The sequence below is a fragment of the Macaca thibetana genome, chromosome 9 (assembly GCF_024542745.1).
Source record: "Macaca thibetana thibetana isolate TM-01 chromosome 9, ASM2454274v1, whole genome shotgun sequence".
NCBI lineage: Eukaryota > Metazoa > Chordata > Mammalia > Primates > Cercopithecidae > Macaca > Macaca thibetana.
Window position 1 is genome coordinate 106,913,320 of NC_065586.1, and position 12,010 is coordinate 106,925,329.

The 12,010-nt window shown below is 42.2% G+C and overlaps 1 protein-coding gene across 4 annotated transcripts in view; it reads left to right on the forward strand.

The window, feature by feature from the left end:
* Positions 1–12,010, forward strand: part of RBM20 (RNA binding motif protein 20) — a 195,079-nt gene that overhangs the window by 118,741 nt on the left and 64,328 nt on the right. The window contains exon 1 of one of the 4 annotated variants that reach the window (XM_050804355.1): positions 1–3,093. This exon is cut by the window's left edge and continues 6,724 nt beyond it. The exons of the other annotated variants lie outside the window; for them this stretch is intronic. Within the exon in view, the coding sequence (XP_050660312.1) occupies positions 3,011–3,093 (83 nt within the window). The 5' untranslated portion in view covers positions 1–3,010. The remainder of the gene's footprint in view (positions 3,094–12,010) is intronic. 4 annotated transcript variants of the gene reach the window in all.

The following is a 12,010-nucleotide window of genomic DNA, read 5'->3' on the forward strand; positions in this document are numbered from 1 at the left end:
ACCACCCGCTACAGGACACGTCCCCGGTGTGGAGGTCAGATTATCCCTGTCTATCCTGGTACCGGAAGAGACCCATAGTATCATAATAAATAACAGTATTCATGGGGGCCAGGTGTGCCATGTGCTTCTCCCAACCCAACTTCCACCTCTTGCCTTAATACTAGTTTTGGAGTAAAAGAAAGGATTAACTGACCTGGCACACTGGCTCATGCCTGTAAAATCCCAACACTTTGGGAGGTCGAGGCAGGCAGATCACATGAGGTCAGGAGTTCGAGACCAGACTGACTGACCAACATGGTGAAACCCCGTCTCTACTAGAAATACACCTTGCATATTGGGAAGTGTGTTAGTGGAAATACAAAGTCTTTGGAATCCAACAAAACATTGTTTCAAATGACCACATACTAGGCTTTGACACTTTAGGTGAGGTACTCAGCCATTTGGAGCTTCAATGTTCTCATCTGTGAAATGGGGATAGTGATCTTAATTTGTCTTAAGACTTGTGAAGATCAACAGAATGTGTGAAGCAGGTAGCATAATGCCTTGTGCACCCAGACTTACTACCTACCACATGTTCACCCCTCCTTCCTTGCCTGGCACAGTGCTAGTATACAGTAGGTACTCAATACATCCTACGACATTGAACTGAATTTTCATTTGGGATGTTTAATTTGTGCCTCTTCATTTCCAGATTGGAACTGGAGTTGTGTCCTGGTCTCTGGGTAGGAGCTAGGACCATACAATTAGAAGGGCTTATTCTAAGTATCGACATTTATTCTCCTGGGAGTTGCATTCCAGGCCATGTCTGAGGGTTCCTTTTATTTTAATAATCAAGCTCACATTCAGTGTGTCATGTTATGGAGCTCGCAATAGCAGATACACAGCTCTGGCTGCACCACAGGACACATGGCTTCTACCATAATCCTGAAGGTAGGTGTGGTCCTCATCCTTCTTTCCTGTGGCTGGCTGTGGGTGGCAGGTTTCAGGCATTTGTTTTTAACCACTGCACATCACTGCTTCTCCCTCAATGGCAGACAGGAGCAGAGCCTTCTATGTGGATTTGGAATGATGTGTGTGGTGGGGCACTTTTCAGTAAACTCTTAGTCTAAGAAAGTTCTGGGCATAATGAAAGAAGACAGAGAGAGGAAGGGCCAACCCTGCTCACTGGAGTAGAACCTTGCAGTTTGGGGAAACCTAGTAGACCATGGGAAGCACTCAAGGCCAGAAGAGAAAGGCAGCCGCAGCCAGGCTGTCTGGTTCCCTCAGGCCAGGAGCTGGGACTGGCGCTTTTAGGTGTCTGTGACTGAGTCAGCAGCTGAGGCCAACAGAGCCTGAGGCAGCCTGTGGGCTGTGACTAAATTAGGAAGAAAAAGCCCTTGGGCTCTCCTGGGAGCTCACTGGGGCAGGTGGGCCATGGAAGGGCCTCTGGTGGGCAGCTAGAAACAGACTGGTCAAACTGACTTTCACTTTGATTTTTCAGCGTAACTGTAGAAATGTCACACACTGGGTCTGAGTTCAGTCCCAGCAGGAGGGAAGACCCCCGATGCCAGGGTACCCCAAGCCCCATCTCCTCCAAGGGGCTAAGTAAAATAGGAGAATCTGGTAAGCTTCAATCACTAAGTCATTTATAAGCTCACTGGGGAGTTGTGACCTTTTAAAAGGAATATACCCTTTTGACTGTTTTGGGTAGGAGATTATAGTGGACACCAGGCATCGCAGGTGGACACCAGCCTGTCCCAGACAGGACAAATTGGAATGATGGTTGCTTTGCATCCATCATTCTAAAATCTGTGACAACAGATTTTGATTTTAGAAAATCACAAGAAGGTTCAGTTTGGTTTGAGTGTTTAAGGATTGCAGTGTGAGATTTGGAAGGAGGAAAGTAAAAAAAAAAAGTTGGCAGGAGAACGGTGGCTCCTAGGAAGAAAAGTTACATTTCTAAGTAATCAATCAAACTCTGAATGAGGCCAGCCAGGGCCTTTAGCCACTTCCTCACAGAGAGGGGCTTCTTGGTTTGTTTGTTTGTTTTTTTTTGTTTATTTGTTTGTTTGTTTGGTGTTGTACTTTCTGCAAGATTGGTTGAAGGCATTAGCCTGAGAGCACAGTTTCTCAACTGCAACACTATTGATATCTTGGGCCAAAGAATTCTCTTTTGTGGTGGTTGTCTTGAGCATTGTAGGATTTTGGCAGCATCCCTGGTCTCTGCCCAGTAGATGCCAGTTGCATCCCATCAACCCCCTCAGTTCTGACAACAACCTGTTTCCAGCATTACTCTGGGGGCCAAAATCGTCCCCAGCCACTGCTTAGAGCAAAGGAGAACTCACCTTTCCTACTGAAAGGAATTGCAGTTACCACTGGGTAGGTGAGATGATGGGTCGTCTCCGTTCATCTCCTGTTCCACAAAAATAAAGAAGGGCAAGTGTTTCTGGAGCTTTGCTGGTTGGGTGTCAGTTCGCCGGGATTGTCTGATGTAGCTGTATTGCTAAGGATTTTTAGGGTATCTTCAGGACCAAATTTTCACCCGTGAAAACCCAGAGTAAAAAGCAAGCAAACAAACTAGCAGACCACCACCCACAGCAGCAACAACAAAAAACAGAGAAGTAAACCAGGTGAGACTTTGGAATTTTATTAAAAATGGTCAGCGCGATCAGCCCTAGATCTGTCCGTCAGAAGTGCTCTCAGGAGGCCTGTCTGCATAGAGCTGGCTTGGGTGTTGATACGTGAAGAGGCTGAGAACATGTGGCATAAACATCGACTGATATTGTTTGCCATTGCCATTTACACTCAGTGTGTGTAATGCAGCAGGAATGGCTCCCAGTGGCATGTGACTGCCCTTCCAGGCGGGCATGCCATGCTCAGGCACTGCTCTTTCTCTTTCGCTCTCTTCCTCCCTTGCTTGCATACCCCCTCCGCTGCCCCTTTCCAGACTCGGGAGAGTTTGAGTGAAGGCTTGTCATGATTGGCATGCAGAAAGCTGGTAGAATGTCATTGGAATTTTCTAGGGAGGCACATGCGCGACACCCAAAATGACTCCTGGCTTCGGTGGCCACAGGTCAGCGCGTCGTGCCAGGCACCCTGGTCTGTTTCAGAAAGGTAAGGTTGCATGACGTCATCCTACCTTTCCCCAGCACAGGGGAGAAATCAAGGTTTATTTGTTTCTTTTTTAATTCTCCAGTTCAGGCAGTACCTCTGAACATGTTCTCGGCGCTGAGCATTTGTGCATGAGTGTGCGATTTGTCTGTGTCCCCACCCCCTCCGTTTAAAAAAAAAATTAACAAATGATTCACAACGGCGGTTTAACATGTGACCTAAAACAGCTCCTCATGACCCCAGTGAAATCAGCGATCCTAATGTCAGGAAGTCTCGATGCTCTTTTTACGCCGGTTACTAAACTCTTCTATAAAGAAAAGTCGCGAGGCTACTGGAAAACAGATTGCGTTATCACCAGATCTGGGAGAATGGAAGGGGATGCATTCAGAATCCCAAAACTTTATAAATGATGGACATCTCTTAAGGGTGAGGTGTTTTGTGTTAATTGCTGGAATTTGGCAGTGATGGAAAGTGAACTTAAAGGTGTTTGAAACATCTCGTATCTGTTGAGTGTTGACTCATTCTGGACCAGGAGGGGAGTGCCGTGATAAAATTCATGAGCAGGGGATATTTCGCCAAGAAACAAGCTTGAGAATGGCTTCTGAGCACCCCTGAAGTAGCTGGAATATGAATTTCAGCACCTCTTAGAGATCTTTAAGTAAAGTTAAGTTTTTAAACAAAACTATTTTCATTGTCGCCAAGCAAGCAAGCAAGTCTATAAACTTCTGTCGTGTGGTTCAGGGCACAAATTTGGACATGGACATGATGGTCTGTTAGCAGACTCAAGCACAACCAAACATGACTCACCTCATTTCTCTATCTGATGCAATTACAAGTAGCTTCAACACACGTGGTAGAGGAATACTAGTTTTCTGCTTGCAAGTGTGTAAAAGCAAATCCACACTCATAAAACAGCATGGACAGGGTATCTTATATCACGGAGTTTTTTTTTTTAACCTTAAAAATATCTTTTATGTAGCTTTGCCATTGGTGCCATTGGTTTCTGCCTTATATGCACTGGAATCTTTTCTTTCTTGCAATTCTGAGATGTGAGAAAACTGAAGGGGAGAGGGTTAATATGTTCACACACTTGCCCCTCCCCCACGTGCTTATGCTAACAGCTGCCATGTATGATTTTTGTGGAATTTGATATTTCGAATGAAATGACTTCCTTATTTTCCATAGTCATATAATAATCAATTTTACCATAGAGAACAGTGTACATGTCAAGCCTTGGCTGCTTCTAATTAGCAATGGATGGGGTAGCTGGGGAAAGCGCAGGAGAGCAGTTTCAAGGAAAAAAAAAAAATCAGTCTTCAAGCTTTAACCATTCTTTCTGGCCTCAGCCAAGGCAGTTTTCAATGTGCTTGGATCTTAATTGACCACAGGTTTAGTTTGTGGTGTTCTAAGAAAATATGTAGAATGGCGCGTGCAAATGTGATGAAGATGGGTCTGTGTATCTAACCGTTGTGGGGTTGTCTTTTATTTCTACTCCACAGTAACTTTCTTATGGCCACAGCTTTGTAAGATAGAGGCAAAAGCCAGAAGTAAGGCACATATAATATTCTCTGCCTTGGGCGACATCTATGTTTTGTTGGCTGTAGTCAGAAATGTATGTGTCTTAAGGTACCAGAAACTTCCATCCATTTTGGGAAAGGGATATTTTTCTCAATAAATAGTTATATGGCTTATTTACAAAGCCCCAATCTTAATGTTCTCATTTAATCTAAGGAATGTAAAGGAATGAAACTGTGCACATTCCCAAAACACACACGGAAACATATACCACGTCCTTCACAAGGAAACAGAGTATTTGGGTAAGACCTACATTCCCACAAGCTTAAGACGGTCATAATTTCAAGTCGGTTGAACGACTATTTGTTCAGTGCCTCTAATTTGCCCAGTGCTGAGCCACGTAGGCACTTGGGAGTTTGAAAGATTCTAGGATGTGGATGATGTCCTCAAGGTGCTTATGATTTAGAAGGCAAAACTCCTCCCCTGGCAAACCTCACCTGGCTTTCTGCAGCAGAAACTGTATGTGTTCTCTGGGGGAAATCTTATTGCAAAAAATAGTTATTGAATTGCATGGGAAGGTGCATCAATAGAGCTAAGAAATATTTTTAGCTCGATTGTGTTTGACTCTTTGTGGACTTGTGACCCTTTGTGGACTTGTAAAAGTTTCAGTATTTATTCTTCAGGGTCAGTTAAGACAAAAGGCCATGCTGTTTGGAGTGACAAAAAATGGCTTATGGAACCCAAAGTAATAAAGAACAGATTGATTCTATTCTTTTATAGATTGGTAATTCTTAGACTTTGCTGCATGATTGTTCTCCTGGGGAGTTATTAATATTACAAATTCCAATGCCTTGGTTGAGTCAATCTCTGAAAGTGGGACTCAAGCCCCAGTACTTTTTAAAACTTCCCAAGTAATTCCTAAATGCCACCAAGTTTGAGATCTAGTGATAGAAATGACTTTATCAACAACCTTTTTTTGGTTGTTTATTTGGTTTTTTTAGCCTAAGCCTTCTAGGGTGAGTTTTGGAACAGGCTTTTTATAATGATGGGGGTGGGTGTTGACTAAAGAACTTTCAGCCTTCTGGAAGCTCACCTTCTGTTCTCTGCACTAGTGAACTCAGTGTGGATGGAGGTATGCTTTCTCCCTTTCCCACAAACCTGGTAATATGACGCCAAGTCAATCACTCAACCATCTACGTTACCTAAGGTTTCCTGAACCTTGAGTGTTTTTATTACAGGAGCCCAAATGTTCTGAAAATCTTGATTATGTCTCTTAAGGGAAGGTAGTTATACGATTAATTACATGTGCCTCTTGAAATTATTTTTACATTGTCTGAAACCCCCATGGAAAAGGAAGTCCATTCTTGGTGTACTTGCAGCTAGTAGAAGTAGCTCATTAAAATACAGGAGTTACTCAATTCCTGATAACTCACTATAGTTTTTTTTTTTTTTTTTTTTTTTTTTTTTCAGACAGGGTCTTGCTCACTCACCCAGGCTGGAGTGCAGTGGTGCTATCATAGCTCACTGTAACCTCAAAACCCAGGGCTCAAATGATCCTCCCACCTGAGCCTCCTAAGTAGCTGGGATTACAGTTGTGCACCACCATGCCTGGCCACTTTAAAGATTTTTTTAAGAGACAGGATCTCTCTATGTTGCCCAGGCTGGTCTCAAACTCCTGGCCTCAAGTGATCCTTCTGCCATGGCCTCCCAAAGCGCTAGGATTACAGGTGTGAGGCCACTGTCCCCAGCCACCTCACCATAGATTCTTAGAGTTGGAAAGTATTTTCAAAATATTCTAGTGCCGTGGTTTTCAAAGTGCAGCATCAGCCTCACCTGGACTTGTTAGAAATGTACATGTTCAAGCTCCACCCCCAGATCTTCTGAGTCAGACACAGAGATGACGGTGTGGGTGGTGGTGAGGGGCGGGCCCAGCATCTGTGTTTTAGGAAGTTCTTCTCTCTGGCTGCCCACCAAAATTTGAATTACTGCTGTTATTTCACCTTGTCAGAAACTGAGATACCTCAGTCCTGGCATCTGTCTCTGCATCATGGCCAGATCATCCTAACTTTTCTATGTGTCATGAATAACTGCCTTAAGAAAACACCCACCATCCTAAAATCATAAGGTATAAAGAAACCTTAAATGTTGTCTCATGTGACTCTCCCATTTCACAGATGAGAAAACTAAGGTCAATAGGGTGACATGAAGTCAATAAGATGTAGAGTCATTGGTGATATTGCTTTTGGTCTACTTATAACCAAACACTCCTCCTCCCACACTGGCCCACATTGCCTCTCCAGTTTCATGTGGACTTCTAGTGTTTGGCATAAATCACATCAGTTAAAATGTCTAGGTTAATCGACAGGCAACTCTAGAAAAAGACCAACTATTTAAGAATTTTAATTCTTTAAAATTATTCCAAAATTCTTTAATTTCAAATTGGCTTGAATTTTATAACCATCTTTGTACATTTAATAGAAAAAAATCTCAGTGGTGTAAACTGCTGAAAAGAAAATTCACAGAACATGGGGACTACTCCTGGAACATAGGTTTCATCCCAACATCATGTAGATTAGGCACTAACAGTGCCTCAGAGGCACACACTGAAATTACATTTTCTTCAGATTTAGTTAAAAGGAAAAATGTGACAAGAAGCCTGTTTGTTGAATACTTTAAAATTTTATACTTGATGTAGTTGGTGATATTTACGTAATTTTGTCAGTGTTCAAAGACTGAATCTAATCCACATTTTCTGCAGAGCTTCATCTTTCAAAACATTGTAGCAATACACAGGGAACATTTAGCCAAGAAAACGAACGGAGAATGCACAGCTATTATCTACATACCCACATACATGGAGCAGGCGTGTCCATGGATAATTTTTTTTTGTTTTTTTGTAGATTTTTTTGAGACGGAGTCTGGCTCTGTTGCCCAGGCTGGAGTGCAGTGGTGTGATCTCAGCGATTCTCCTGCCTCAGCCTCCCGAGTAGGTGGGACTACAGGTGTGCACCACTATGCCTGGCTAATTTTTGTATTTTTTTTCAATAGAGACCAGGTTTCGCCATGTTGGTCAGGCTGCTCTAGAACTCCTGACCTCAAGTGATCCTCCTGCCTCACCGTCCCAAAGTGCTGGGATTACATGCGTGAGCCACCATGCCTAGCCCATTGGATAGAAGTGTTTATTGGTTCCACACACCTACCATGTGCCAGGTATTATGGTATGGTATGGGACACATATAGTTCCTATCTTCGAATGATCATGGAACAGTGGGGAAGTCAGGCAAGTGCTTCAGTAGACAATTATAAGAGCAGGTGGTGGAGTTAGAAGAGAGTACAATTGAGGTTAATGGAGCAGAAGGGCATTCTGAAGATCATGAAAGGGACATCAGTGCACACTAGATGGGAGCAGAAACCAGAGAAGGCTGCCTGGAGGAGGTGTCCTGTGAGCTACATTTCAAAGGATGGTAGATGTCTAGGTGAAGGGGAGTAGGGAGGAGGTTGTGCAGGGAGAGGGGCCAGTATATGCCAGGACATCAATGCTCATGTGCACATTGTTGATCACTGGGGCAGGACTGATCTATAAATCCCTATATATTTCCTTTGTGTGTATAAACATTAGCAATTTGGTTTCTTAGAGAATTTTGTATAGCAGTTTTAAAATATACATTTCGAAAAGCTCATTTTTTCCATTACAAAAGACTCAGATGTTTCCAAGAAAAGTTTCTCAGCTGAGCGGTCACCAGATCTTATGTTACCGAGAAAATGGAAAGATTTCCCCTAACCCCAGAAGTCAAACCAGCTTCCTCAATTTGAGACTGCACAAAACCAATTAATTTTTGCCCAGTGTGGATTTTCTTAATAATCGTATCTCAGACAAACCAATTCCTGTCCTAAGTGGATTCGAGCCACATTTCACTCTGAAAGTTGTGGGTCCATCTGGGAAATGTCTTTGTAGAGGAGAGAATTTTATAATAAGGTATTTTTGGTATTTCATTTACTAAATCTTCAGGGATATAGGTAAGAGAGCCTCTGTGCTGAACTGACTGCCCAACAGAATAAGGTTAGAGGGAATGAAATTATTTCATGCTGGCTGGCCTGCAACACATGCCTCTGAACGAAGCCATATACAGTCATGGGTTGCATAACGATGTTCTGGTCAACAACAGATAGCATATACAATGGTCGTCCCATAAGATTATAATACTTCATTTTTACTGTACTTGTCTAGGTTTAAACATATTTAGATATGCACAAATACTCACCATTGTGTTCCAGTTGCCTTCAGCATTCAGTACAGGAACATGCTGTGCAAGTTCGTAGACTAGGAGCAATAGGGTATATCATATAGCTTGGGTGTGTAGTAGGCTACACCATTTGGTTTGTGTATGTACACTCTATGATGTTCACATGACAAATTGCCTAACAACACATTTCTCAAGGCATGTCTCCATTGTTATATATGGATATATATAATCTCCATTGTTATATATACATGACTGTATATATAACGATGTTTTCTTTAAAAGCATTTTCAGGAGCGGCCAGGCGCAGAAATAGCTTAATTTGTGAGCAATGATAATGATAGCTAATATCATGATCATACTTTCCAGAGCCCCTGCACATCATGTTTGATCTTCACAGTGAGTGGAACAGACACTACGATCTCCATTTGACAGATGAGGAAATTAAACCTTAGAGCTATCAGATTTCAAAGGTGAAGAGACCTTGAAGATCCTTTCATCCAGCTTTCTCATTTTACAAAAAAAAAACTCCCTGAGATCCAGGGAAACGAACTGACCTAGGATCCCACAGGGAGTAAATAAGGGCTGTTGGGCCAGGCCTGGGTTTTCTGATTTCTAGCTCCCTGATTTTGTACTCCATCATACTGTTCTCCATCTTCAGTGTGTTAGAGGAAACTTGGTAGGTTATGCATTCGTTCTTAAGGAGAAATCTTGTTGATATCAGTCCTATGCGCTATTTTATAAATACACACATGTGGAAAAAGTCCCTTATTTTCCTGTTTTTTTTCTATATGTAGATACAGACGGACACATACAGACAGATACACACACCGCATGTGGATGTCACTGGGGAGATGAGGGTGGGATTGGACTTAGCAGAGTCTCAAAGGGGACTTCAACTTTGTCTGTCAAATATTCTTTTATTAAAAAATTTTGAAGCAAAATGCCATCACAGTAGCATTTGTTCATTTTGGATAATGGGCACTGAATTCATAGGTGTTTGTTTTCCTCTTCATATTTCTGTATTTTACAATTTTCAAAAGAAAACCAAATATGGATATTAAAAATAAATTCTCACCTATAATACCATACCCTTATTTTATAAAAATAAAGCATATTTTAAAGAAAGAAAAATGGTTCAGAAGGAAGGAAAGAAAACTATACTATGGTTCTCATTAGTTAAGTTGACATTAATCCTCTCTTTGCTTTAAGTCTTTCCTGGGATGACACTAGCAGAATGTGTATCATTTTCTCTGCATTTGCTGCAGGATCAGTTCTTTTTGGCAGATTTTGAGTCCTTCTAATAAGTCCAGCAGGAAAGGCAGGCCTCTTGTGTCGGTTCTAAACCCACCAGCTGCCCCATTGTGACTGCATAGTCCCCTGGCTGTGAGAATATGCTCTGCCTGATAAACAATGTGAGAATATGCTCTGCCTGATAAACAATGTACACAGCATGATGCCCAGGGATCTGGTACCAAACATGTTAGTTAAACTCATGCCCGAAGGAAGTAGGCCCAGAAACGTGGTTTGTGGAGCTCCCTTTAATGAATGTGTAAACAGAGAATAGAATATTGACCTTACAGTTTAAAAACCCTCCTTCAAGTCCCAGTCAAGTCCCTTATTCACTGGATGACCTCACACGGTGCATCTGATCTTTCTTGGTTTCAGTCTTCGTACTATAGACTGGAAATGGTCATATTTGACTTAGCTGTCCATATGGCTGTTCTGGAGATGAGACAGCTAATGAAGTGAGAACACTTATTAACATACCGACTGAAAAACACAAAACAAAAGAGAGATGATAGGATTATTATTGCTGTTATGAATCAGTCCAAGAGGTGTCATGGTGATATGAATCATCATATGGTAATGTCATGGCTAAGGGCCAAACACAGAATAGCAGCATTGACCCAGCAGTCTCAAAATTAGTCACAGAGGCCAAGCTACTGAAGACCCAGCAGGCCTATTGTTATCAAGAAAGAGCACTATCCAAAAAGTGTGTAGCCTCATCTTCTCCTTGCAAAGAGGAAATTCATCTGGTATATGTTGATAGGCATGTATCCCACCACTGCCACTCCATCAGTCCTGAGGACAGAGGCAGCCTGCATTCTAGTCCCAGCTCTTCTCTGTCTCGGTGTATGACTTGGGCTGATTCACAGAGGACGCCAACTTCGTTGGCTTTTTGTTTGGGTTTGTTTTGTGTGTTTGTTTTTTTTGTTTTGTTTTGTTTTGTTTTGTTTTTGTCTGTAGAATGAGTGAGTTAAACTAAATTGTCTCTAAGGCCTCACCTTGCTCTTCAAATTTGTGATCACTAGCTGGAGTTTAAACTTTAGCCCCAGTATGACTGTTGTGTTATCATTGTCACCTTTGTAACCTGGCATTCAGGGACGTCCCTCTCTAGTTCATATCCTGACCTAGCTTCTGAAAGCATTATAGCGGAGTTGAGAATTTTTGATCTAGGAAAGATAAATATTAAAAGGAAATTCCCACCTACAATACCATAAATAAGGAATATTTTAAAGAAAAATGGTTCAGAAGGAAGGAAAACTATAATGTAGGTCTTGTTAGTTAAGTTGACATTAATCCTCTCTTTGCTTTAAGTCTCTCCTGTGTTGACACTAGCGGAATGTGTCATACAGGCATGGAAAGATCATAAATTCTCAACTCTACTCTAAAGATGTGACTGTGAGCATTGCATTTTTTTGGCCACACCTTTATAGTGTGGTCATACCTAGAAGACATTTTCTTGCTTGGTCATGAGCCCTCCCACCTCGATTATTTTCTATATTTTAGCACAAAAGAAGAAATGGCACATTCGCCACTCAGCCAGTTGCACTGGAAGTGAATTTAAATTCCTGCCCTGGTTATCTTGGAAGATATTGTGCTTATTGCAAATGTGGTCAGTTGCATGAGTTTAGGCACTACCGTGCTCTGGGCTGTGGTTCTTGGTTCCTGCTTCTGGATGACTGGACAGTAGCAGGAGAGAGTCTGCTGATACATCTACACACATTCACTCTACTGCATTTCAGCTGTGCCCTTGTTATTCCACAGCCCCTTAAGTCCTGGTTCACCAAGCAGATGTTAAGACTCTCTTGGATCCCTCAAACCCATCCCCATGCCTGCTCCCTCCTCCCTCAGCAGTTGTCCACTCCTTATCTTCTAAT